The sequence below is a fragment of the Lissotriton vulgaris genome, chromosome 5, assembly GCF_964263255.1.
Source record: "Lissotriton vulgaris chromosome 5, aLisVul1.2, whole genome shotgun sequence".
Taxonomy (NCBI): domain Eukaryota; kingdom Metazoa; phylum Chordata; class Amphibia; order Caudata; family Salamandridae; genus Lissotriton; species Lissotriton vulgaris.
In genome coordinates, this window is record NC_141693.1 from 1,902,582,399 (window position 1) to 1,902,607,266 (window position 24,868).

The 24,868-nt window shown below is 45.9% G+C and overlaps 1 protein-coding gene across 1 annotated transcript in view; it reads right to left on the reverse strand.

Annotated features, from left to right (window-relative positions):
- Positions 1 to 24,868, reverse strand: part of LOC147717678 (butyrophilin subfamily 1 member A1-like) — a 692,641-nt gene that overhangs the window by 397,050 nt on the left and 270,723 nt on the right. Inside the window, exon 3 of the mRNA XM_086924470.1 lies at positions 15,540 to 15,887. Within this exon, the coding sequence (XP_086780596.1) occupies positions 15,540 to 15,887 (348 nt within the window). The remainder of the gene's footprint in view (positions 1 to 15,539; positions 15,888 to 24,868) is intronic.

A 24,868-nucleotide genomic window follows, 5' to 3' on the forward strand; every position in this document is an offset into this window, starting at 1 on the left:
GGCCTTCCATGTATGTAATGTTAATTCCGCTCTTAGGCCTACGTTTCCAATGCATTTACATGGTGCACTTTTAAATATCGCGAAGCACACGTTTTTGCGGCTCAGCCGAGCCAGGCCCTGAATTCAGGCTCCGAGCCTCTTCTGTCTCTGAAAGCTGCAGTTTAGGTATGCATCCCTGACCTCTACCTTACTTCCTGCCCAGCCGAGCGGTGCCCGGCCCGGCCTGGCCTGCCTGCCAAGACGGTATTTTGCCTACAGTTATCTGTTCAGCCTCCGCAAAAACACATTCCAGTCTAGTGAAATAGGTAAACATATTTCCGCCTGCAGAGCATAGGGCCCAGCCTTCCTGTCTCCATGTAAGTGATTTACTGAACCCGTTGCCATAGTATACCCATGGCCCCGCGCATTGCACGAAGAAATATATGCACCCATTAGTATTTAGTGATGAACGGCCTCTGCTCGAGAGACCTTTTACTTCAGATAATACATCCTCCAAACCCAAGATATCAGATATGCCAAAGGTACAGGTCGTTCTGACATCCCAGACTCCAGACTCCTCTACTAGTGCTAAAGTCAAGCCCCCCAGCTCTCCCCAGCTACACGTCAATCTCACGTCATGTTCAGTTGCGGGCACATGTAGGGAAAAGGTTTCTGCTGACCCTGCAGATTTTCTCTATGCATCCACCCACCTATGACATCTGTGTGACTCATCTGGTACACACCTCCGTGTACGCCTCCTTACACGCCTTCTTTTTTGCCCATGTGTTCTTATCTCTCTCTCTCTGCACTTGTTACGCCTACTGTATTCATTGTAATTGTACGATTTTACTATATATAATGTGTGATGTTAATAAAACGTTAGATATCCCTTCCTGAACCTTAGTGGTGATGGAACCCGATTCTCGTTGACTCGAGTCATCTTAATTAAAGCCCGTATGACTCAGATACCACGGACTCTGCCTCTCATTTTATGAGCTATTCTTATTGTTATTAATGTCTAGAAAAATAGTCCTGGTAATTTTATTTACCACATAATCTGGCGCCCGAACAGGAACGAGTCCCCTTCCCCACGCGCCGGCGATGTAACGCAGGCCCCTGACCCCTTCTACAGCCGTGACGGACCCCTTTTCTGTGCACATTCGCGGGTTTTCCTGCTGACTCCCTCAGGCCCACGGAGGAGATGGAGACTGCGACCAGGCATCCACACGAGGCGGTGAGGAATGCGGACTGTCCCGACCAGAGCCCAAGCCGAGAGAGCAAGGTCCGAGGTATCCAGAGGCCCACCTGTTCCGAGGCGCATGCGTAGCAGCCAGAAGCCGTAGCAGTCCAGTCCAGTGTCGAGTTTCCGAGGCCTTCAGTTCTGCTTCCCGGTGAGTACCGTTGTTGGGAACGCATATAGACGGGTTCCTTTATTTGAGCCCGGTCAAGACGGGTCTGGGTACACAGATCCGGTATAGACGTGTCCATTTAGGTGGATACGGTATGACGTGTCTCTTTATGGGACCGGTATGACTGTACTGTTCTAGCAGTGCATCCAGTATTCTAGTATTGCATTTCGAGATTTTCAGAATTGTGGTATTCTATATACCAGGTAGTATCTGTTCGCAATGTTTTAATGTCGTGGCATGAATGATTGTTTGCAGTCTATTATTGTGCTCATTGTGTTTTCGTTCAAGTCAGTTCAAATATGCCGCTGTTTTCGAAATTACGTCAGATAGGAACCAGGAAAGGGATACTTGAAGAAGCAGTTCCCGTCCCGCCTAGGGACACTCCCGGACATTTTATGTACCACAAACATGGCTTAGATGCCATACTGTACTTAGATTTATGGGTGGACTACACTAAGGATCTGGAAGAGAAATATAGATGGCCTGTCTCAGGGACATGGGATGCTGATTGCATCATGAGAGTAGAGGAAGCGCTGTGGAAAAAGAAAGCCAGACAATCCCAGAAAGATGCCATAGAATTGTGGCGGAAAGAAGCGCATAGAAGAACAGAGAAAGAAATTAGGAAAGCAGAAAAAAGTAGAGAAGCATCAGGAAAAGCCCAAGAAAAGGAATTACTAGAAGAAGGTGAACGAGTTAGAGCAGAACAATTAGACCGACAAAGAAATGCCCTTATTAAAGGCATGTATCCCCTTCTCGCCGAGGGCCTACCTAGGGTGACCCCGGAAGTACCCAGTAACTTGCCGCCACCACTGATCCCGACTACACTCCGTAGTCATAAACAGACCGCAGCGGACATTTTCCTTTCTTCCTATTTAGATGACGCTGCTCCAGAGTATGTAAATGTACGTGTACCACCTACTAATCCTCCTCCCAACCCTGTTGATAACACGAACCCCCCCACTGGTCCTCCTGCCATCGGTCCTACCAATCCTTTTCATACAACACCTGTAACCCAAGATCAACCTGCATTACCAGTAACAACGTTACCATAACTACACAACCAGCAACACAGCTAGTAAAACCTGATGCAAGCCTAGGCGATCCCAGTTTGGGAGCAGCGGGAGGGGGCCCCTCCACCCCGCCTCAGATAAAACGATCATCATTACGAGAACTAGCATTACAGCGCACGCCAAAAGCAGCTACATACGCAACCCTTAGACAGAACCTTACTGATTGTATATATGATCCAGTACCAGGTGAAGGTCCTATGCTCATATACTCAGTACGATTAAGACGAGTTACAAATTACTTAAGTATTCTACCAGACATGAAGGAACATTTAGACAAAATATACCACTTCATCAGAACGGGGGAGGGACCAGATAGTATTCACGAGGCCATGGCGCAAAGGAAAGTGGAGCTTCAACGTATGATCTTACAGTTTTTGATTAATTGTTTGATAAGGGAACAAGATCAGCCAAGTAAAAATAGAGATGGGATTAAAGTCCTGACAAACTGGAGTGACAACATAGCTGCTGGTAAACATGATAAACAGAATTGTGTAGAAGCCATGTACAGAAAGATTCGTAAAGAAATCGTTGTGATACACGAGAGAGAACAGGCGGAGAGAGAAGCCGAGAAAGAGGATACGAGTAAAATACATTACGTAGGGAGGGCAAGACCCTTTGATAGACCCATACGACTAGAATACAAGAAACGTTCTCTTTCTCCCATACCAGAACAGTATTCCCTTGAACACATATTCCAAGCCACTGACCAAGCATTAAAAAGACGAGCAGGGAGTAGTGAACTTAGTACCATGCATGAACAGGAACTAGCCCGGTCAGCAGTACAATGGGCCGCAATTCTAATATATATAAGGATGACGTAGTAGCGCAAACATTTTTGAGTCTTCCTCCGGAAGAACAGCGATTAGCTGGTATGTACATGATTCAACATCTCATCACATTGTCCGAGAGTCAACATTCTGATCCAGGTCCCCTATATAAATTATTGGATGATTTACTCCTAGCAAGATGGAGAGGTCTAGGTACTGAATTAATTAATGTCATACTAGAACAACGACATAAATACAGGACTTTCCTGACTCCACATTTTGTTCCTGTTCCACACCAAGAAAGGAAGACCTTTTACATAGACAGACAGAATCCCTTACGAGAGGTTCATCCCATTAGAGATAATGCGGGTACGCTTCATCGAGTATACGTTTACACACCCTTAACGAAAATGGAATTATTGGAAATGAAAAAAATTACTACCCTGTCACGACAAAGATCCAGCAGGGTTCCACCGTGAATTAAAAGACATGCTCCGCATGGGAGAGTATACATATGCTGATACAATTAAAATGTTAAAAGTCCTGTTACCTGCAGGCATTTACGAAAAACTTAAAGAAAAAGAATGGGAGGTGGGAGAGAAAAAGATTAACTGGACAGAATTAGAAAACGAGGATAATACACGAATCCCTGGTACTGGTCTCGGGGATAAAGCTAAAGAATTACCAGAGTTATTGATACAGGTTCTGCCGAGATTATTGACAACTAAAAAGGAAGATTGGGATGCCATTTCAGCCTGTAAACAGAAACAAGATGAAGACACTAGTGACTTCTATTCTAGATTTGAGAAATGTTTTATTATTAAAAGCGGCCTAAAGACAAGTAGTGAATCGTATCCACATCTGTTTGTGACCAAATTAGTAGAGAATTCCTTACCCCAGGTTAAAAATAGAGTACTGAAGGTTGAGAGTACCTGGCAAGCTAATAGCCCTTCCCAAATGTTGCAGATGTTACAGTACCACCAGAACCGAATTAGAGAAGAACAGGAACACGAAAAGAGACGTATGAAAGACACGAAAATGAAAGTACTAGTAGCACAATCAGTTCCAGCTGCTGATGGTCAGAGAAAGGGCGTGCAACCTGTAAAAGGGACCTGCAACTACTGTAAACAGCCAGGTCACTATATAAATGAATGTGCTGTCCTGAAACACAATATAGCTACAGGCAAGACGAAAGAAAGACCGCATCCTCCTAGACAGGACCACATCCCGCAGAACACGCAACCCCCACAGAACGCACAACAGACAGTAGCTGTACCCCAACCAATAGCTGCCACACAACACGTCACGCAACAAATGTACCAGTACGCACAGTCAGACTACCCAGATTATCAACAGTATTCATGAAACGGCCTAGAGAGGGAGGTTGGCTTGCCCCTTATCGAGGTTCCTGTAGATCAAGAGGGTCCCTATGTGCATAGTCATGTATTAGGGAAAGACAGAAATTTTTTGATTGACACAGGGGCGAGCAGAACTACCATCAGTCATGACGAGGTTCCAGGGGCACCCATCTCAGGATCACGAAATATTTCCCTGGGATTTTCCGGAAAGCCTATTGTTAACGAAGTGTCAAAGCCAGTTTCCCTAGAAGTTGGTCCATTGTCCCGCACTACAGACTTGTTACTTACGAAATCATGTCCAGAAAACTTGCTTGGCATAAAAACATTGAAAGAACTAGGAGCAGTGATTTGTTGTTCTCCGGAAGGAGTGAGATTGTTTTTACGTGATTTTAAAGGACATTATGTGTTGAGAGATTTTGATCCAAGACTTCAGAATGTACCACAGCATTTATGGGCGCAACGTCCGACTGATGAAGGTTACATGCACATTACACCATACCGTGTCACACTCAAGCAAGGAGTTGTACTGCCCCGAATCCGACAATACAAGTTACCACCTGAGGCTGTAGTGGCCTTACTGAAAATTGTTGACGAACTAATTGCACAAGGAGTGGTTGTAGAAACTGACTCCAATGTATGTAATTCTCCTATCATTCCGATTCTTAAACAAACTGATCCAAATGCAGACTGGTGATTGACCTTCGAGAATTAAATAAATGTATAATACCCCAGTACCCAGTGGTCCCAGACATTTCCTCTCTATTGACTGTCATTGATTCCGAAGCTGCGTTCTTTACTGTAATTGATCTTAAGAACGCCTTTTTTAGTGTCCCGATCCATCCGGAAAGCCAGTATCTCTTCGGATTCTGTTTAAATGGCCGAAGCTTGCAATTTGCAAGGGTTCACAGAAAGCCCTAGTATTTACAGCCAAGCACTGAAACGACAACTAGACAGTATTCACATGCCTACTGACACTGCACTGCTCCAATACGTTGATGATCTGTTGATCACAGCGCGGACAGAACGAGACTGCGAATGTGCATCACTGACAGTTTTATATTTCCTGGCCGAAAAGGGGCATAAAGTGTCCCCTTCGAAGCTGCAATTCTGTGCCCAGCAAGTGGTATACCTTGGACACTTGCTGTCCAAGAGGGGTAGACAGTTGACACCTGACCGCATTCAGTTAATTGCACATCTTCCACAGCCCAAGACACAAAAGGAGGTACGGGCCTTCATTGGCCTCACTTCTTATTGCAGACAATGGATTCCCCAGTATGCATATCTAGCCAAACCACTCATACAGTTGACAACACAGGAGGCAGCCACTTTGACTGTCCTCCCTTGGACTCAGGAACATACACTTGCTTTTGATGAACTGAAGAAAGCTCTATGTCAAGCACCTGTTTTAGCGACACCATGTTACAGCAAACCTTTTACACTTTTTGTTACTGAACGCGATGGCACAGCATTATCTGTTCTTACACAAGATCAAGCAGGAAAACACAAGCCTTGTGCTTACTTTTCTAGTACATTGGATCCAGTGGCCCAGGCTTTGTCTGCGTGCCTAAAATCAGTTGCAGCAACAGCTCTAGCTATCAGACAAAGCGACTCCATAGTGTTAGGACATCCCCTGACAGTACAGGTTCCACACTCCGTGGAAGTTCTCTTAAACAGGACACAGACACAACACCTGACCATAGCAAGACTGACAGGATATGAATTGACACTGTTCCAGCCACACATAGAGATCAGACGTTGTAACATATTAAACCCTGCTACACTGTTACCCTCAATTACAGCAGACCCTACACCACATGACTGTGTGGTAGTCATTAACACAATGACGAAGCCAAGACAAGACTTGACAGACATCGCATTGCCCGACCCAGACCTGACACTTTATGTGGATGGTTCATGTCTGAGAACAAACACAGGAGAGTTAGTGGCCGCGTATGCAGTGACCACCGATACTGACGTCATAGAAACACATCGTATTGACACCTTGTCTGCCCAAGCAGCAGAGCTCATTGCTCTGACCCAGGCCTGCATACGAGCTAAGAACCTGAAAGTAAACATATACACAGATTCACAGTATGCATTCGGAGTCGTTCACGACTTCGGTGTCCTCTGGCAAGAAAGAGGTTTTTTGACCTCTCATGGAACCAAGATACAGCATGGTCCCCTCATTCAAGCTCTGTTAGATGCAATACACTTGCCTACAGCCATAGCCATCATGAAGTGCAAAGCACATACGAAAATCACTGACACTATTTCCCAGGGTAACGACCTGGCAGATCGAACAGCCGAACTTACAGCACAGACTCATACAGACATTCCAGCTGACACGACGAAGACTGAAGTACCATCACTGACGAAGTGCATGACAGTCAAGGATCCCACACAAGATGTACTCGACATACAGACACATGCCACTCCAGACGAAATCAAGAAATGGACTGAACAAGGAGGGGTCCAGACAGATCAGGGATGGATGACAAAGGGAAAAGCCACATGGTTTCTCCCCGATTCTATGGTTCAAGCTATTATTAATACAGCACATAGTCCAGCACACCTAGGAGAAAAAGCCATGTTAGACAGCATACAGAACATCTGGTCCAACAAACATTTACGTGCAGCAGCGAAACAGAAAGTACGTACCTGTATGATCTGTTGTCAGTTCAACCCAGGCAAAGGCATTCCCGTGGAACAAGGTGGATTTCATCCTCCTGACCACCCTTTTGAAGCCCTCCAGATGGATTATATCCAGATGGACTGATGTCGAGGATTCAAGTATGTCCTCGTAGTTGTATGTGCCCTATCCAGATGGACAGAAGCGTACCCAATCCCAGATTACACCGCTGTGACCACTGCCAAACAGTTGGTCCGTGAATTCTTCCCGCGATATGGTTTGCCCCGTGTCGTGTACTCAGATAATGGACAGCCATTCTCCTCTGAATTAATGAAACAAGTATCTCTTCTGTTAGGGTACCAGTGGAAGTTCCATTGCGTACGACATCCAGAGGCAGCAGGTCTCGTAGAGAGACACAACCAGACTCTAAAAACACGGTTAGCGAACGTCTGTGCAGAAAAAGGCGTGGATTGGATGGTAGCCCTGCCGGTTGCCCTCTTTTACATGCGTATGGTAGCCCATTCCAGAACCGGACTATCTCCTTATGAGGTTGTTTTCGGTAGACCACCAAATATGTGGGGTACACCTATGCCTAGAAAAATCACAGACGTTGACAGTAATATGCTGACAGATTACCTGGTTTCCTTGATGTCTGCACTACTCTCTTGTCGTTCACAGGTTGCCGTCGCTTTCCCAGACAACACCCAGGTTAAAGATCACGCCATTGTTCCAGGTGATCTTGTCCTTGTGCGTAATTTCGACCGGTCAAGCCCCTTGGAGCCGCGTTGGAAGTCACTGAAACTTGTGCTACTGACGACGAGGACAGCTATCAAAGTGGAGGGACGAAAGGGCTGGATCCATGCCCACCACGTGAAGCGATTTCATGGACTTGGCTCAGATTCCAAAGACTGTTTTGCGAAAGTTTCTGAGAACATTCCTGATACTGACACTAAACTCCCTTTTCTAGAAAAAACTCCGCAACAGGAGTATCGTTCTAAGCTACGGTCTAGTAAGTCAGGCAGCGTTTAATTGTTTAAGTCCCCCTCGGGTGAAGCGGTTAGACAGGTTCCTGATATGTATGAGACTGTAGATCCAAATAGCGAGAGAGATAGACAGAGTCAAATGAAAGTTAAATATTGCAAAAATCTACGTAGTCGATGCATAGTTACCTTGCTTATTATGTTTTTTCTGAGTATATCGATTATATGTATAAGCTTGACGCTACATGTTTTCTTTCCTCCCCTTGGTTCACATGTACATTCTTCTTTCAATGATACTGTAGAGCACACATTCAGTGACCTGCCACCTCACGAACTATCCTATCGACTAGCACTGCGCAACAACACTTTTATCCGTATGTTACACCATTCTCATCAGACCAGCAATGCCACGAATTGCTGGGTATGTGGACGACTCCCACCTTACCAGAAAATGAAGGGAGCTCTGCCCCTTTTTCCTTATCCGTTTTCGCACAATGGTTCGTGCGGAGCATGGTTTGCTTTAATGTCCTCATTAGACAGTAAGTCCACAGTTTCCCAGGGCGATTGGATATGGGGAGACCTGAATACAGTCATGAATAAAGCATGTTTCCCAGACAAGGACGGTCTTTCCCAAAGGACAGGGACCGATCTAGAAAATGAAGTGTACGAATTAGGAAATTTTTCCCTTAACCTCATGATTCTGAACGTCCAGTCTGAGACTAATTCAGATTTGCCGTTTATAACCGTCTTACCAGTGAAAGGTGAATTATGCGTTAGAAAGAATGGTTCAGTGTACTTAGGACACAGTGAGTGTAATACTGTGGTTGAATTCAGTGATAAAGGAAAATCTACTTTCAGAGCTTCTCGCCATTCCTATTTCATTTGTGGTCAGACAGCTTATGTACGTCTGCCCTTAGATTGGGGTGGCACATGTTATATTGCGTTCCTATTGCCACCAGTTTTCCTAGCTCCATCCGATTATCATCGAGATTCCCGACTCGTACATGTCAGACACAAGAGGGAGATCGAGTCCCCAATTGTTGATCAGACTGAGACAGCGTGGGAACAATATACAGATTTCAATAAAGGATTATTTTTCTTTGTTGGTCCCGTCCAAAACAGTAAATTAATACGAAAATTGACCAGAACTCTCGAAGCGGTAGTGAATGAAACTACTTCTGCCCTAGGTAACTTGACCGAAGAGCAGTCTGCTATGAGACTTGTTGTTCTTCAGAACCGCCTTGTTCTTGACGTCATCTTGGCCGATAGGGGCGGAGCTTGTAGAGTGATCGGCTCCAGTTGTTGTGTGTTTATTCCTAATAACGCACCATCAGTGTATTCAGCAATAACAAGGCTCCATAAAATAGCCCATCAGAAACACCAGAATCCTGGCACTTGGACTTGGTCCGGTTGGCTCTGGAGTGTGATATCAGCCTGGGGATGGAAAGTATTGTCATTCCTAGGAACAGTACTGCTCATACTTTTCAGTTGCTGTCTCTGTCTGCAATGTGGCCCAGCGATTTGCGGCTTGTGTGCCACTGCTTGCATTCCCCGTCCACGTTCACGTTCCCGTGCCCGAATGAAAAAAGACGAGCAAATGATGTTATATGAACAGATAGATGGTCTCATGAAAATAGATATATCCTATAGGGCGCAGTAGGGGCCAAGGAGGGAATGAGGAAACAGAAATTTTTAGGTAGTCAGTGTGTCCCCCCCTCGCACCCTATCCATGTACCTATGCCCCATGTATGTCCCTGTTATCATGTAATTCCCTTCCCGTGCCTGTCATAGTAATGCCCCTGCATTTCCGTCCAATGTTAGCATGTCAGTTATTAGGCCTTCCATGTATGTAATGTTAATTCCGCTCTTAGGCCTACGTTTCCAATGCATTTACATGGTGCACTTTTAAATATCGCGAAGCACACGTTTTTGTGGCTCAGCCGAGCCAGGCCCTGAATTCAGGCTCCGAGCCTCTTCTGTCTCTGAAAGCTGCAGTTTAGGTATGCATCCCTGACCTCTACCTTACTTCCTGCCCAGCCGAGCGGTGCCCGGCCCGGCCTGGCCTGCCTGCCAAGACGGTATTTTGCCTACAGTTATCTGTTCAGCCTCCGCAAAAACACATTCCAGTCTAGTGAAATAGGTAAACATATTTCCGCCTGCAGAGCATAGGGCCCAGCCTTCCTGTCTCCATGTAAGTGATTTACTGAACCCGTTGCCATAGTATACCCATGGCCCCGCGCATTGCACGAAGAAATATATGCACCCATTAGTATTTAGTGATGAACGGCCTCTGCTCGAGAGACCTTTTACTTCAGATAATACATCCTCCAAACCCAAGATATCAGATATGCCAAAGGTACAGGTTGTTCTGACATCCCAGACTCCAGACTCCTCTACTAGTGCTAAAGTCAAGCCCCCCAGCTCTCCCCAGCTACACGTCAATCTAACGTCATGTTCAGTTGCGCGCACATGTAGGGAAAAGGTTTCTGCTGACCCTGCAGATTTTCTCTATGCATCCACCCACCTATGACACCTCTGTGACTCATCTGGTACACACCTCCGTGTACGCCTCCTTACACGCCTTCTTTTACGCCCATATGTTCTTATCTCTCTCTCTCTGCACTTGTTACGCCTACTGTATTCATTGTAATTGTACGATTTTACTATATATAATGTGTGATGTTAATAAAACGTTAGATATCCCTTCCTGAACCTTAGTGGTAATGGAACCCGATTCTCGTTGACTCGAGTCATCTTAATTAAAGCCCGTATGACTCAGATACCACGGACTCTGCCTCTCATTTTATGAGCTATTCTTATTGTTATTAATGTATAGAAAAATAGTCCCGGTAATTTTATTTACCACAGATGTTTTCAGATTAGAGATGATATTATAGACTTCATGTTCCGTGACAGAGTGAACATTATGCCAGGAGGCATTGTTTTTTTATTGCTGGAGGAGAAAAGGGATGGATTCAGGTGAGAAGGTAACGGATGAGAGACAGGAGAGGACCTGGGGAGGATTAGATGAGGATGGAGGTTCAGGAGAAATGTCATAGGAAAGAGGTGGGTTGATCAATTTGGGTGACTTTATCAGAGAAGAAGTTTGCAATGACTTCATATTTCTCATTAGTGGCTATCAGCGGGGCAGAGGATGTATGGTTTTTGACAATACTGAATAGTTCTCTAGGTCTATTTTTGGCCCTATTATGTTGTGTGCAGAAGAAGGAGGCCTTTTAATTGAGGATGGGTTTTTTGTAAGCCTGGGCGGAAAATCTGTTCCGCTCGCGGATTTTGTGGATTTTCGGTAAATTCGCAATCCGCGTACTCTCGCGAATTTACCGAAAATCGGCAAATTCGCACGCAGCGGATTTTTTTGCTTGGTGATACACTATTCCGGCGTGCGGCGTTCACTTACCGTCATTCAGCGTTTGCCGAGTTGTTTTTCTCGATATTTTGCGAGTGCTTCGCCATTTTGGATCTTGCTGCGGGATCCCGCGGGAGATTGGCTACACATCGCGAGAGTTCACAATTGCGAACATGTAGATGCGGCGGGCAGCAATAATCTCGCACTCGCGAAATTACAAAATTTGCAATTCTGCACAAGAAATCCACCAGCAAGCAGCATAAACCTTCTAAAATGATGATTTTTATCAGAATAACTCCTCAGGTTGACATTTGCCTGCACTTTTTTGGATTTGAGGCCTTTTTGACTTTCTTTGTATCACTTTTGGATTAGAAATCAACTACCACAAGTAAGTTTGTTTGGGGCATTACAGTTGCTGTTCTGCAGAAAAATGAGTTTTGCAAAATTGAAAGCACTCAGCAGGTGCAAAAGTTCACTCATCATTAGTAACCATTCCCTGTAGTGCTTCCTGAGGGGCCCCTCCAGAGTTCAGTTGCCTACGTTTGTTTGGGGCATTCCAGTTGCTGTTCTGCAGAAAAACGAGTTTTGCAAAACTGAAAGCACTCAGCAGGTGCAAAAGTTCAAACTCATCATTAGTAACCATTCCCTGTAGTGCTTCCTGAGGGGCCCCTCCAGAGTTCAGTTGCCTACTTGCAACTATTCTATGACCCTGCTCTGACCCTCACAGCAGGCTCATAGAATAGCTACAAGTAGGCCACAAAGGTCCTGGGAAAAAAAATTGCACTGCAACAGAAAGCAAATTACAGATAAGGAAGCAGGTGCCAGACAGAAAGTTTAAATTCAGTGACACATTAATCAACCCCAAATTCATTCATGTCAGTTGAAGCAGGGCAGGTGTGCTTGCTTTCCCCCCCATAATCTACAGTGATGAATCAGAGGGTGGCAGTGATGTACCAGAGGGTGGCGTGGGTGAATCAGAGGGTGGAAGTGGTGAAACAGAGGGTGCTGTGAACCTGTGATGATGAACCAGACGTAGAAACAACAAAGTCGCAACCGTTGTGAGCCGACAAGTAAGTTCGCAATTGCGAACTGGTACAAAACCCTCGCGAACTGGCAGAAACCCTTGCGAACACAAAAAAAAAATCCGCAAATTCGCGAGAGTTTGCGGATTTTGCGGATTGCGAGTTCGCAAATACGCAAATTCACGAATGCCAGATTCGCAAAATTCGCCCATGCTTAGTTTTTTGTAGTTGGACTTAGTGGATCGGAGGAGGGCTAGATGGGAGGGGGACGGATGATGCCTCCAGGTTCTTTCGACCTGCCTAACGGAGCATCTTTCGTTGTTAAGATCAGAGTTGAACCAGGATTGGGAAGGTATGTTTCTCTGGGTTTTTTGTTTGGGAGGTGCCACTTGTTCTAGGACCTCAGTAACTGATTTATTATCGTGCTTGGTGAGGGTGTTAGCATTTTTGGAGAGGGGAGTTAGCAGGAATTGGGCTTTGAGTTTTGTTTCTAGCTCTCCGGGGGGGGGGGATAAGATAGAGGTTTCTGGTCAATTTCTTGTGTTTGATGTTTTTGGCTTGGAGGGGCTGTAGTGGTGATTGTGAAGAGGATGAGTTGATGGTCGGACCAGTCAATGGGTATGATGTTGGAAAGGGAAGCAAAATCATTATTAGTGATAATGGCATCAAGAGTAGCCTCCTTGCTGTGAGTTGGGGAGTGCAAATGTGTTTAAGGTCACTGATCTCCCGAAGATCCGTGAGGAGATTAACAGCAGGGTCTTTGATATCATTCCAGTGGAGGTTGTAGTTTCCAAGGAAGAGATTTTTAGAGTTGGAAAGTGAAGATTGGGTGAGGAGGTCGAAAAGTTCCTCAACGAAGGGAAGGGATTCGCCAGGAGGGTGGTAGATATTGTGTAGGCGAATCGGTGGGGCGCCCTGAATTTTAAGTTCAGCTCTGAGGTATTCAAACGTGGCAGGGTCAGAGTTCTTGACAAGCGAGAGTTGATGTTCGTTTTTAAAGATGATAGCTAAACCACCTCCAATTTTATCTAGTCTATCTTTTCTAAGTATGGAGTTGGTCAAGGATAGATGTAGAGTGGTCCTTGAGCCAAGTTTCTGTAAGGAAGGCAATATCAATGTCTTCGCAGAGAATGGTTTCAGCTATTTCAGTCGCATGCCTGACAGCTGAGTGGCAATTGACCAGCATGCATGTGGGAGATTGTGGGTTGTTTGTGGGGGGAGGGCATGTTTGGATAGTGGTAAGTTATGTTGGGAGCCTTGGGGAGACGGGGGAGGAAGGGATTATGCTCGTCCCCAAGATCACTGTAATGTTAGAGTGGGGGTTGGGCGGGTCAATTGGATATTTAGGGTGGTAGAAGTTACAAAGGTCGAGGAGGTCAGAGGTGGAGAGAATGCTCGGGGCACGGTGGGGTCGATGGAAACAGTTGCAGCGGGGGAAGGTTCTCCACTGTAGAGGGTTGGAGTTGTTTTGTGCATCAGGGTTTGGGAAAATCATGCAGTTAAGGTGGATTTCAGAGGAGACAGAGTTAAAATCTTTCCTTAGTTGAGAGAGCTCAGATGATAAGGAAAGAACTTTCTTGAGCTGGGAGAATTCAGACGACAAGGACAGAAGATAGCTTTCGATGTTAGCTAGGGTCTGTGCTTAGTTCGGATCAGAATTATCCGGGGAGAGCGGTCTGTGGAGTGTTAGGGTTGGGAGCTCAGGGGGTGGTGGAGAGGCATTCTCAGGTTGGTGGATGGAGGGAGGTCCGTGTATTAGGGGAGGGAGTGCATAGAGTCAAAATAAGTGTCCTGAGATGGTAAGGGGTCTTGAGCGGGGAGAGGTGAAATAACATCCTGGCTAATAACATCTTGGCTAAGAGGGGGAAGGCAGTTAGGAGAAGGTGAATTAGAACAGCAATGGGGTACCCTCTTAGTCAAACTGATAAATCGGACTCCTTATTTACAGACGGGTAGACCTCAAGTATGTCAGCATCGAAGACTTCTCTGTATCCATCATTAACATTGCACCAGAATCAAGGTTTGGCAGATAGGTTACTCCATCGCAATGGTGATGCATTCCACTCTACACCAAAAGGAAGGTCTGTCCACCTGATTTACAGATGGGTGGAACACAAGTATGTCTGCGATAGAGACTACTTTGTCTCAGTCACTGATATACTCCTAGCCCGATGAAGTAATGGCTGCCGGTGGTTTGGCCATTGGACTAACTTGCTTGATTTGAAGTTGGCAGTCAAATGGCCGGGTTTTACTCTCCCCTACTGCGATGAAAAACATGGCAGTATGGGACAGTAAAACACTTAAATGACCCCCACACCATGGGATAAAGCTCCCTTTTGCATCCAAGATTTATTTATGAAGGTTGTTCTGTCAGGAGCACATGACTGCTAGGTTTACTGACCCCAGAACTAATATGCCAACAGAACAGAAATCACAGCCTGTGGCTGATCGCCCAATGTTTTTGTAGAACAGTGCTTTCACACTAGCACAATGTACAGAAACCTCCTAGTCTTCTCAATGGACTGTCCATAAATTTAGCATCTGTTTACAATTGTTGCTCCTTTAATGGATATGTGTGTATAATTTGGGCACTTCCAGGTCGCATAAAAACCTATACTACAGCTGATCATACCGTCAGTCAAACGTTGAATACATTAATAGTTACCTCCATAATGGAGGTTCCTGGCAATATTAAGAGATGTCTGTTAGGCCAGCAAATATCTCTTGATTTAAAGCATGGTTACTCCTTCAGATTGATTGCGTAATATTCTGAAGTCCAAATCAGGCTTCTAGACTCAAAAGCTGCATTATGACTGAGTTAAAAGAACATTGCGGCATATTCTAAGACAGGTAATTTCTCTTCCTTTACACCTCTCTGAGAAGTTTCTGAGATGCAGAATATGATTGAACAGGGTGATCATAATGATATTTTCATAATGAAATGTACATGTGACTGACCTGCCACCGTTAGTTCTATTGCTGCTTCTTCATAGAAGGATCCCGTATCATAGAAACATGAGTACCGACCACTGTCAGACTGTCGAACATTCTGTATTATCAAGGACACACTGCCAACAATGATGCCATCTTTAATGAGGGTTGTCCTGCTTCTGTACTCTGCCATCTGATGTTCATACTGGTCCTCTCTGTCCCGATACAAGTGGACAAGGTTATGGTATTTGCCTTTAAACCACCTTATAGTCATGTTCTCTGCATTGATCTGAGGTGACAGATGGCATGGTAACTCTGCATCTTCTCCAGGAGGGATGACCAGGGGCAGGTCCAGTCCAATGACCGAAAATCTAACTAAGAAATAAAAAAAGAAAATAAGTAAATTTATAGAATGAACAGAGAAGAAACATGCAGCATGAAATATACAATGTGTAAATTGGAGCATACTACTCAAATGTGTTGCAGAATATCCCTGCTGGTGTCTTATGTGAAGTACAGAGGCTGAAGGGCCTTTGTTAGTATCATGGAATAAGGTAGGGTGTTATTTTTTTATGGAACCCCTCTAAGTCAAACATAGACTACAACCCTCACTAAGAACATATGTCAAATTCTTCAGTACTATAGGCATGAGTTAAGAATTTGAAAAGTAAGCTCTCCATCTGCCAGAGTGATGGAATTATCTCTTCAGCAGCCTGGGGAAATCCATAGCATTTGTCCTGAGAAATTAGGTTTCCCCATCAAAACTGCTCTATCTTCCTACACCTATGTCCACCCTCAATTCAGGCATCCAGAAATGCACACCATAAATACATTTTTAGCACAACATACCTGGTCTGTTTAACATATGGGGTTCAATAGGTTTATCCTGCATTTAAAGAAAGGCCCCCACTAATTCCATGACAGCCTTTTGCAAGGCCCATTGGCAGACCAGTTAACCTATTTTGGGCAGCATATCTGCCAACTTGAAATTATGGTGGAGCAAATAATAGAGCTATTTAGCATACACTGAATAGGGGTGTTATACCAATGGTGGTGCGGATAAGGGAGCTATATTTCAGCAGACTCTGTAATGTCCCTCAAAACACTATTCATGTAGCAGTTTACAGTCCGTTCACAGTATATACCACTCAGAACTCAGCAATTCATTCAATTTTCAGTCATGTAGGTATGTATTGCGTGCTACTCATGCCAACTGTAGGGATAATTCTTCATCTCCACATCTTCCTGACTGTCCTCATATTAGAAAAGGCCAATTTGTGGACTTTCATACCACAAATGATGAGTGATGCAACCTTGTAAAAGCCCTGGTCAGGTTCTGCCATGTAGGTAGAGACTGCTCTTTTTGAAAAATGCTTAATAACTTTCCAATATGCAAATGAGGAGAATGAAACATGTACACTCCAAATTGAGTTTGCTTCATTTATCATAAAAGACAAAGGACTATGTAACAGATTGTCGGATATGATTTAAGGTTAGCTTTTTTGCTCTGGTTCCAGGGCCCCGTGGTCTCCCACTCTGCCTAATCCTTACATTTGCATTTTCCATTTACTGCTGTAGTGTGAAAATACATTTCATGAAAAGGAATATAAAGTGGGGGTACCAGAAGAAAAATGCCAGCCATGTGTTGCTTAAAGAGCCTGAAAAGGCTTCGCCTTGACACTAAATAGAGTTATAAATAAAAAAGTATGTATTCATTTGTAATGTGACTTTTCTGTCGTTATTCCCTTTAATTATCAGTCATGGATCATTTAGGCCTCCCTAGAACACAATTAAAAGTGTTTTCTATTTATATTTGCTGTTCGAAGTATGCATAGATAAGTGCTGAAAATACAGCTTTTAGGTGACTGCTTATTTTTGTACCATCTGGGACATCAAAATAATGAGCTGGCAACCCTATTCATACGACAGGATGTTTGTTGCTGGATCAGCATATTATTTATTTCCTCCACCTTCGATCCCTGATTAATGCCCCAATAGCAATGGTTTAACTTACATCTAAAATCCTACGCCGCTGTCAATAACATGCCTAGTTACTTTAAATGTCTGGGAATGCACCCTGCATTCAGATAACTCACTCCTCATTCTCGTCCTTCACTTTCACGTTACCCTGCACTCACAGCGATCACAACATACTCACACTGATCACCATGCACTCACATCATTCACCTGCTCACCCTGCACTCACAGTGATCACTCTGCACTCACAATGTACCTCACCCTGCAGTAACACAAGCACACTACTCACCCTGCACTCATTTGACACTGCAATCACCTGCCCCCCTCGCTGCTCTAGCTGCAATCTCACTCAAACAAGCCCATCACTAACCATGCATTTATTCGTCCCACTCTGCACTCACTTAAAGTTCATATGATCACCTCACTCACCCTGCAGTCACTTCTCTTAACCTACTCTCACACTATTGCATTACTCACTGTGCACTCACATGGGCACTCCACACAGTGCGTAGGGTTAATGTACCTGCCACGAAGAACATGTGTCATGCAGATCACAGAACTGAGTGTGAGTAAACTATGAGTAGCGCTATAGAAAAATGAAATGTTTGTCAGAATGGTGCTTGTAGAGGCTGGATTAGTATATGGTGCTCACTTATGTAAGTGTAGCACTCTGCACTAATCAAGACAACCCTTTTGGAGATTTTAGTGGTCTTAAGCAACCATAGAAAGCTCTCTAAGTGGTAGCTGTGGAAAGCAGACTTCAGGCTTATTCCAGAAGGAGTGTAAAGCAGCTTGTTTTACCAGTACGTAATCTTATGGTGTGAGTTAAGTGAAAAAGAATCATACAGTGTACTTACAAAAATAGGTATTTATTATAATCACTCACTAACACATTGCAATATCTCCTACCCAGAGATAACCATAATATGCACAATATTTCAGTAATAGAACTCGTAAGTAGCACAAATACACAGTGGTCCCCAAGGGGAGACTAAACCATATACAAAAATAGTGTAATGCAAACCACAATCTAAGTCGAGACTGGACCCAGAAGATGTAGAAGAGTTGAGGACCCAAGGAACCACCCAAGGTGAGTATCTAGGAACCCCAAGGAGGTCTTGTGCAGGGTAGGAACCCGTCTGTATGCTCAATACAAGTCAATGGGTAAGTCGAGGTTGCAGTTTTAAAGAAGTACCCTTCCCAGTGGACCCTGAAGAAACCCCATGAAAGATAGAAGGTTGGAGTGTCACCCCACCTGTGAATACCCCAGGACCTGGATAACTACACCATGGAAAGCCAGATGCATTGGTGTGAGGTGACGTCGGAAACCGCCGTAGACCACAATGGAGGACTTCAGTAAACTGCAGCAAAGATGGTGAAAGAGTCCAGTGAAAGCCAGATTTAAGATGAGAAGTACCTGCAAGGAGAGGGGACAGAGTCTGTGCCCCTCAGAAGTGACGAGGAGGCACGGAAGACGAATGCCCACTGATGTCAATAGAGGCAGGAGAGTTGGCCGTGCCCTTAAAGTTGCAGCTGTGCAGACCAGGTGACACTGAGGATGACCAGGAGCCAGTTAGGAGCTGTCCCACTTTGGGTGTTGAGAGCCAGGAGGTCAGTGTTCGCCAGGGGCACCAACAAGCCTTGGCAACAGCACCAGGCACAGTATTCCAAAAAGGTGCAATGTCGGGACCAGAAAGGTCCATGTGACTCACCACGATCGGGTAAGTCAGAGCAGGCCAGAGCAAGCAGGAGAGCCCACTGGAGCAAAAGAAGACCCTCGAGAGGACTCACAGGCCCGAGGCATATTAGTCGCAAGCGGACCTTGAACAGCTTGCCAGGGATGAGGGGCCACAGTGCAGAGGACGCGGTGAAGACAAAGATCTTGGCTGGAGGAGATGCTTGAGGCTGGAGCTTCTCCAAGCCCGATTATCTCTGGAGGAGCGAGTTAACATGCCTTGTCAACATCAATTCGACATGACGCACAGGGGTACTGCTCAGCGGCTCCAACAAAGGATATTAGCTTCAAACTTGGTGTGAAGACAGGTCAGGCCTCGAGGGAGTTGAAGAACTACCACTTGTGTTGTTGAGCCTTTCAGAGTCAGTGGGAGCCCAGGATCAGCAGACCATTCAGCTGCATTGCGGTACCTGCAGATGCAAGGGAGTGACTCCTTCACTCAAAGGGAGATTCCTTCGGGTGCCTTGGATGTCCACAGGCCCTGTGAAGGACCTGTATGAAGCACAAGCTCAGACATTGCAGAAGAATTGCAGAACAACAAGAACAGGAGCAGCAGGAGTCTTCCCAGTTGCAGTCTTGGTTCCCAACGTGAAGTCCAGAGAGCCCAAAAAGTCAAAGATGAAATGGAATTGGATCTGAATCTTGTCCCACGATGAATCTAGGGACCCACCCACAGGTGAGCACTTAAGTACCCTAAGGAGAGTGTAGAGACAATGCAGAGGTCCCTTCCAGAAGTGAGGCTGGACAGTGGAGAGGATACTCCCATGTCCTTTGTCCTGTTTCACGCCAGAGCAGGAGCCAACAGCTCCCTGACCTGGCTTGAACTTGAATATGCAAGGAGGGCACCAAATGTGCCCTTCAAGCAGTCTCAGTGGCACTGGTAAGCACCCCCACCCTGTCCGATTACACTACATCCTTTCTGGGAGGTGGTTACACCTCTTTGTGACAGGAAACTTATTGTTCTGTCTTGCCCTGCCCAAGGCTAGGGGGCAAAATCATGTCTCTGGTCAGCAGCAGTCATAGCTTGCAGCCCGGGTCTAGAAGACTGGTACCGGGAGCACTGAGGGCTTACACAAGGAGTTTTACAGTGCATGGAATCATACCCCAACACCGTTTACTGCATTGGGGTATGATTCCAACATGTTTGATACCAAACACAACTAGGTTCATTACAGTCCATTTCGAGATGGCCATCGTGTAATGACGCTTGGCCACTCTATGTATCGTAATGGCTAATGCACTCATTACCCAGGAGAATGGACTCCGAAGGTTATAGGGGTGCCCTGCTCATGCAGGGGCACCCTCACACTTAGAACTGAGCATTCTGTCTTCAGGACTGAAAGGCCTGTCTTAGGGGTGACTTATAGGTTTGAAGTGCAGTGACCTCGGTTATAGGTAAACCTACATTAGTCATAAGTGGTGCTAGCACCAACTTGCACAGGTCCCTCATGGGTGACATAATAAATGCTTCAGCACATGAGGGACACCTGGTGTATCCATGCCCTAGGGACCTTAGTACCATATACTAGGGACTTACAAGTGTACATCAGTAGCAGATCTGGGGGGTACCTAAGTACTCACTCACCATGTCCAATTTAGGGAGGACATGAAATGTGCTCCTAATGACCTCTAGTCACATCCCCGTGGGCACACTAGATTGGCTCCTCTTTTTATGAAATGATGATTCCACTCAGTTAAACATGTAGCTATTCATTATTTCCTTTATTCATTGTTTTCATGAATTTCTTGTAATTTCTTTTCTTGTTTCATCAATCCATTCGTTATATTACATGAAAGAATTTTCACGGCATCATTGCTGCAATCACTCCTATGCATTTCGGGCATTAAAGAAGCCCTTCCTCAGGGAGTAGCACTATGAATTCAAAAAACATAACATACATAAACCTACATGTAACATGTGTACAAAAAAACATAATGAATGTTAAAACCCATGGTGCAAAGCACACGTGTAAAAAAAGTGCTAAAAAACGTTTTCACACAAAACGTGCTCGAGTGCTTCGTGTTGGAAAACCGAAATGGACCTATGTTTGTTAAACGAAAAACACTTACATGATGTCCCTATATGCCGTGAACTCCAATCTAAAAAAATCTAAAAAAAGGCAAATGGTGAACAGGTAAGATTAGTAGTAACATGCTTGTATAGTGATACAAAACCTCGTATTACCCCAAAACTATCCACACTAACCTGGAAAGTAAAGTTGAATCGCGCTCGTGAAGTTAATCCGAATCTGAAAAACGGGACGCTCTTTGCGCTTCCGTATGAGCGTCCACGAGGAAGCACCAGGAGGCGCCTTAAAAGCTGTTGCCGGCTCCCACTCCTCGGCAGGCGCAGTGCTTCCATAGGGGCGTGGAGGCGTAGCCCCCCCGCCTGCAGCCGCCCGCAGGAGACGCCGAGGGAGAACTGACAATGCATGCCAGTCAGCATGACGTCGGACCGCCCACCCCCTTCAGAGACTGAAGGGGGTGGGCGGAATGGCGTCATGTTGATTGACATGATTGTCACCAGACACCAGGGCAAAAGGGAGGCAGCAACACATGTGCGCATGAGTGGGGACGGAGGGGGAATTTTTTACCCGTGCCCACGCATGCGCACTTGTGTTTCCGCCTTTTTGCACATGTCCATTAGGAGCCCTTCGGCCTCCTAATGGGCGTGCTGTGGGCGCAGAGTAACCTGTGCCCCTGCAGTGCCAGGATTGGCTGCAAGGGGCTGCCAGTGGCATTCGACGACGTGAAGGCGCCAAGGGGTTGAGGAGCAGAGGAGGTGCGGACCCGGACCGGCGGTGATGTAAGTTTTATTATATATTTAATCCCCCCCACGACATCAACCCCTCCCCTCTCCCCCCGGCGATTGATGTACAGGGCTTTTATACATCATGGGTTTTCAACTCCAAATGACTACCGCACACATTTTTGTTCACAGAGCGCTACATGCTGCTATGTGTTGTTATGTGACCTTCAGCTAGGTATTTTTACATAATGCCAGGTAACTGGTGATCATGTAGAGCGCTTCAATGCTTTCTTCGGGCCGAATTAGCGCTATATAAAACTTAAAAAAAAGAAATAGCAAGATTTCATTTAGTGTTACGAAATGTTTTTGATTTACTTCCACATTATTTTAATAAGCACCTATATGTCAATGCAGTGACTTCGAGTCTCCGAACAGTGTAATGGGAAAAACCTTTCCACGTGCTCGCCGTAGGAACTCAAACTTTTACGCCCACCACTTTCAAATGTCACCACCCGCCCCTGCTCCTCGGGTCCCGTTATTCTTCCTATTGCAAGTTGCTGTGTGACTGACCTACTGCCAGTTACCTGCTCGGTCTGAGGGTACCTCAACCTCTGCCCGTTGTTGTGCCTGCCTGTCCCACCTGTCCGCGCAGCTCAAAGGCACTACATTTCCCAGCATTCTCCCGTGAGGCGTACTGCTACGTGCGTCACGATGAAGCACCAGGAGGCACCTCAAAGCTGGTCGTGGGCTGGCCAGCCCACGCCGCGCCCGGGCAAAGCCGGGGCCAATGACGGGCCTGCCGGAGCCCATCGGAGACAGACAGAGGCTGGGCTGGGCCACCCTATTAACATCTGGGACTTGAGGTATCTGATGTATACCTAAAGACTGTGCTATTTGAACTGTATGCTTTGTATTCATAATTAGTTCAGTTCAGTTCTGTACCATCTGTACGTAAATACACTACAGGGCATGGGGTGGTGGGGACTTTAGATGCGTTCCTATTGAGGGCAAAATCAGATCTGATACACAAGATTGAGCTAACAGAGTGCAGGCTATCGTTAGAACCCCAGCCACTTTCAAACAAAACTATTCAGGATATGCTCGCCCCCCTCTCCCTGTAAACCAATAACGAAAATCCTTCTCATGTAAATATCACCTCAGATATCAAGACAGGATCCACCTACTCCCCAAAACCAGTAAGCATACTGTTGTAACCTCTCTCTCTCCCCGTCACCCACCCCTCTCCTCTCTCCCCTTTTGGTACGGTCCACTCTGCCTCCGAGAGTGCGAGTTAGAATGTTCGTTGTGAGAGCCTGCCGCCAAGCTGGGAGCACCTGTTTACTTATGACTAAATAAAGTTAGACTTTGGAACCTTCATTGCGTAGTGACTCTTTACTACATTTCTGGCGACGAGGACGCGGAGCTGAGCCAGGGTCAGTGTGGTGCTTTTCCCCCCTGGATGAATTTGATGCTTGTGCGGAGTTTTGAATTGAAAAGGAAGACTCACCAGTTGATGTTTGAAGATCAAAGGACAGCGGACATACCGGCAACCCAGGCTGTACTCATCGAGGTGTTCCCTTGGGGGGACGTGAGATTCTCGATTCCGGAACGTTAAAGGAAGTCGGGTGTGAGGCCTCGGTGAAGGTGAGCTTGTGCCGTGTGGAGGAGAGGAACCTTCCCTCCTCGTTTGAGGTCTGACTGGCGTCGGTGGATCTGGTAACCAGTGCCCCTTTGGAGTACCCCGAGGTGGTGAAAGCAGCGAAGGAAGACTCACCCAGTTGATGAAGGAAGATCACAGGACAACGGACAGGAATCGTAGCTGAGCCAGCGTCAAGGTGGTCTAAGGAAAGAAATCTGGTCGAAGTATACTGGAATACGAGCAGTCTTCAGCTCAACGGGTTGCCGTTAACAGCGTGAGGCAAAGAATGAAGCTGTCGAAGCAATTGGATGAACGACTGACGGAGGAATAGTTTCGTTCCTGGCAGTGAGAGGGCGCCCTTTCAAACCTTGCTGTGTCCCCTCCCTGGTTTGGGAGGACAGGTGAGCGTGCTGTGAGAAGCAGTGGACACTCGTGAGGGAGAAGACGTAGCCGGTCTTGCCCCGAGGAACCGCTGGGTCTTCGACAGGAAGTTCCTGTTCTGCAATCGGGAAAAAGAAAGAGGACTTCGCAGCCTACATTACTTTCGCCATGAATATTGGAGAAAAGAAGAAAGGTGAAGGTAGACTCAGATTACCCCTGTGTTTTCGTGAAATTGTGTCGGTGCAAGGAAGCAAGACTCTAGTCGGAAAAAGAGGGATTCGTACCAGTCTATGAGGTGAGCCGTGGAAGCTGCGTGAGGAGAAAGGGAGCGGAGCAGGGAAATAGCCGCTTTTCTGATTCTGCATATGAAACTGACCCGAGGCGGAGTGCGTGGCGTTCGAGGCAAGAGTGAGTGACAGCATTGGGAAGCGGGCCCCCCCCCCCTACTCCTGGGATTATAGGAGGTGAGAGAATAATAGTCTCAGAGAATTCGGAAGTATTCGAACATAATATGGGGAGGAAGATTATCCGAAGGGGACCAAATCTGGATTAATCTGAATCGTAGTGAGCCTTGGAAACACTGTGAGGAGCGGTGAGCGGAACATAGTGTGTTGTAAACTTTCGAAACTGAATGGTGGCAGCGCGTGATAGCTGTGTGAGGAAATATCAAAGGAACAGAGGGTGTAGCGAACCTTGGTTCCCGTGATTGAAAATTAACTGAGGCAGCACATTGAGCTGTTTGAAATGTCTGAGAGGATCAGGGAAGGTGTTTAACCCCTTTTGCCACGTGGAAAACGCAACTGTGGCAGCGAGTTGAAGCTGCGTGAGGAGATTCCGGAGGAACAGAGAGTGGGGCTTACCTCTGGTTCCGTGTA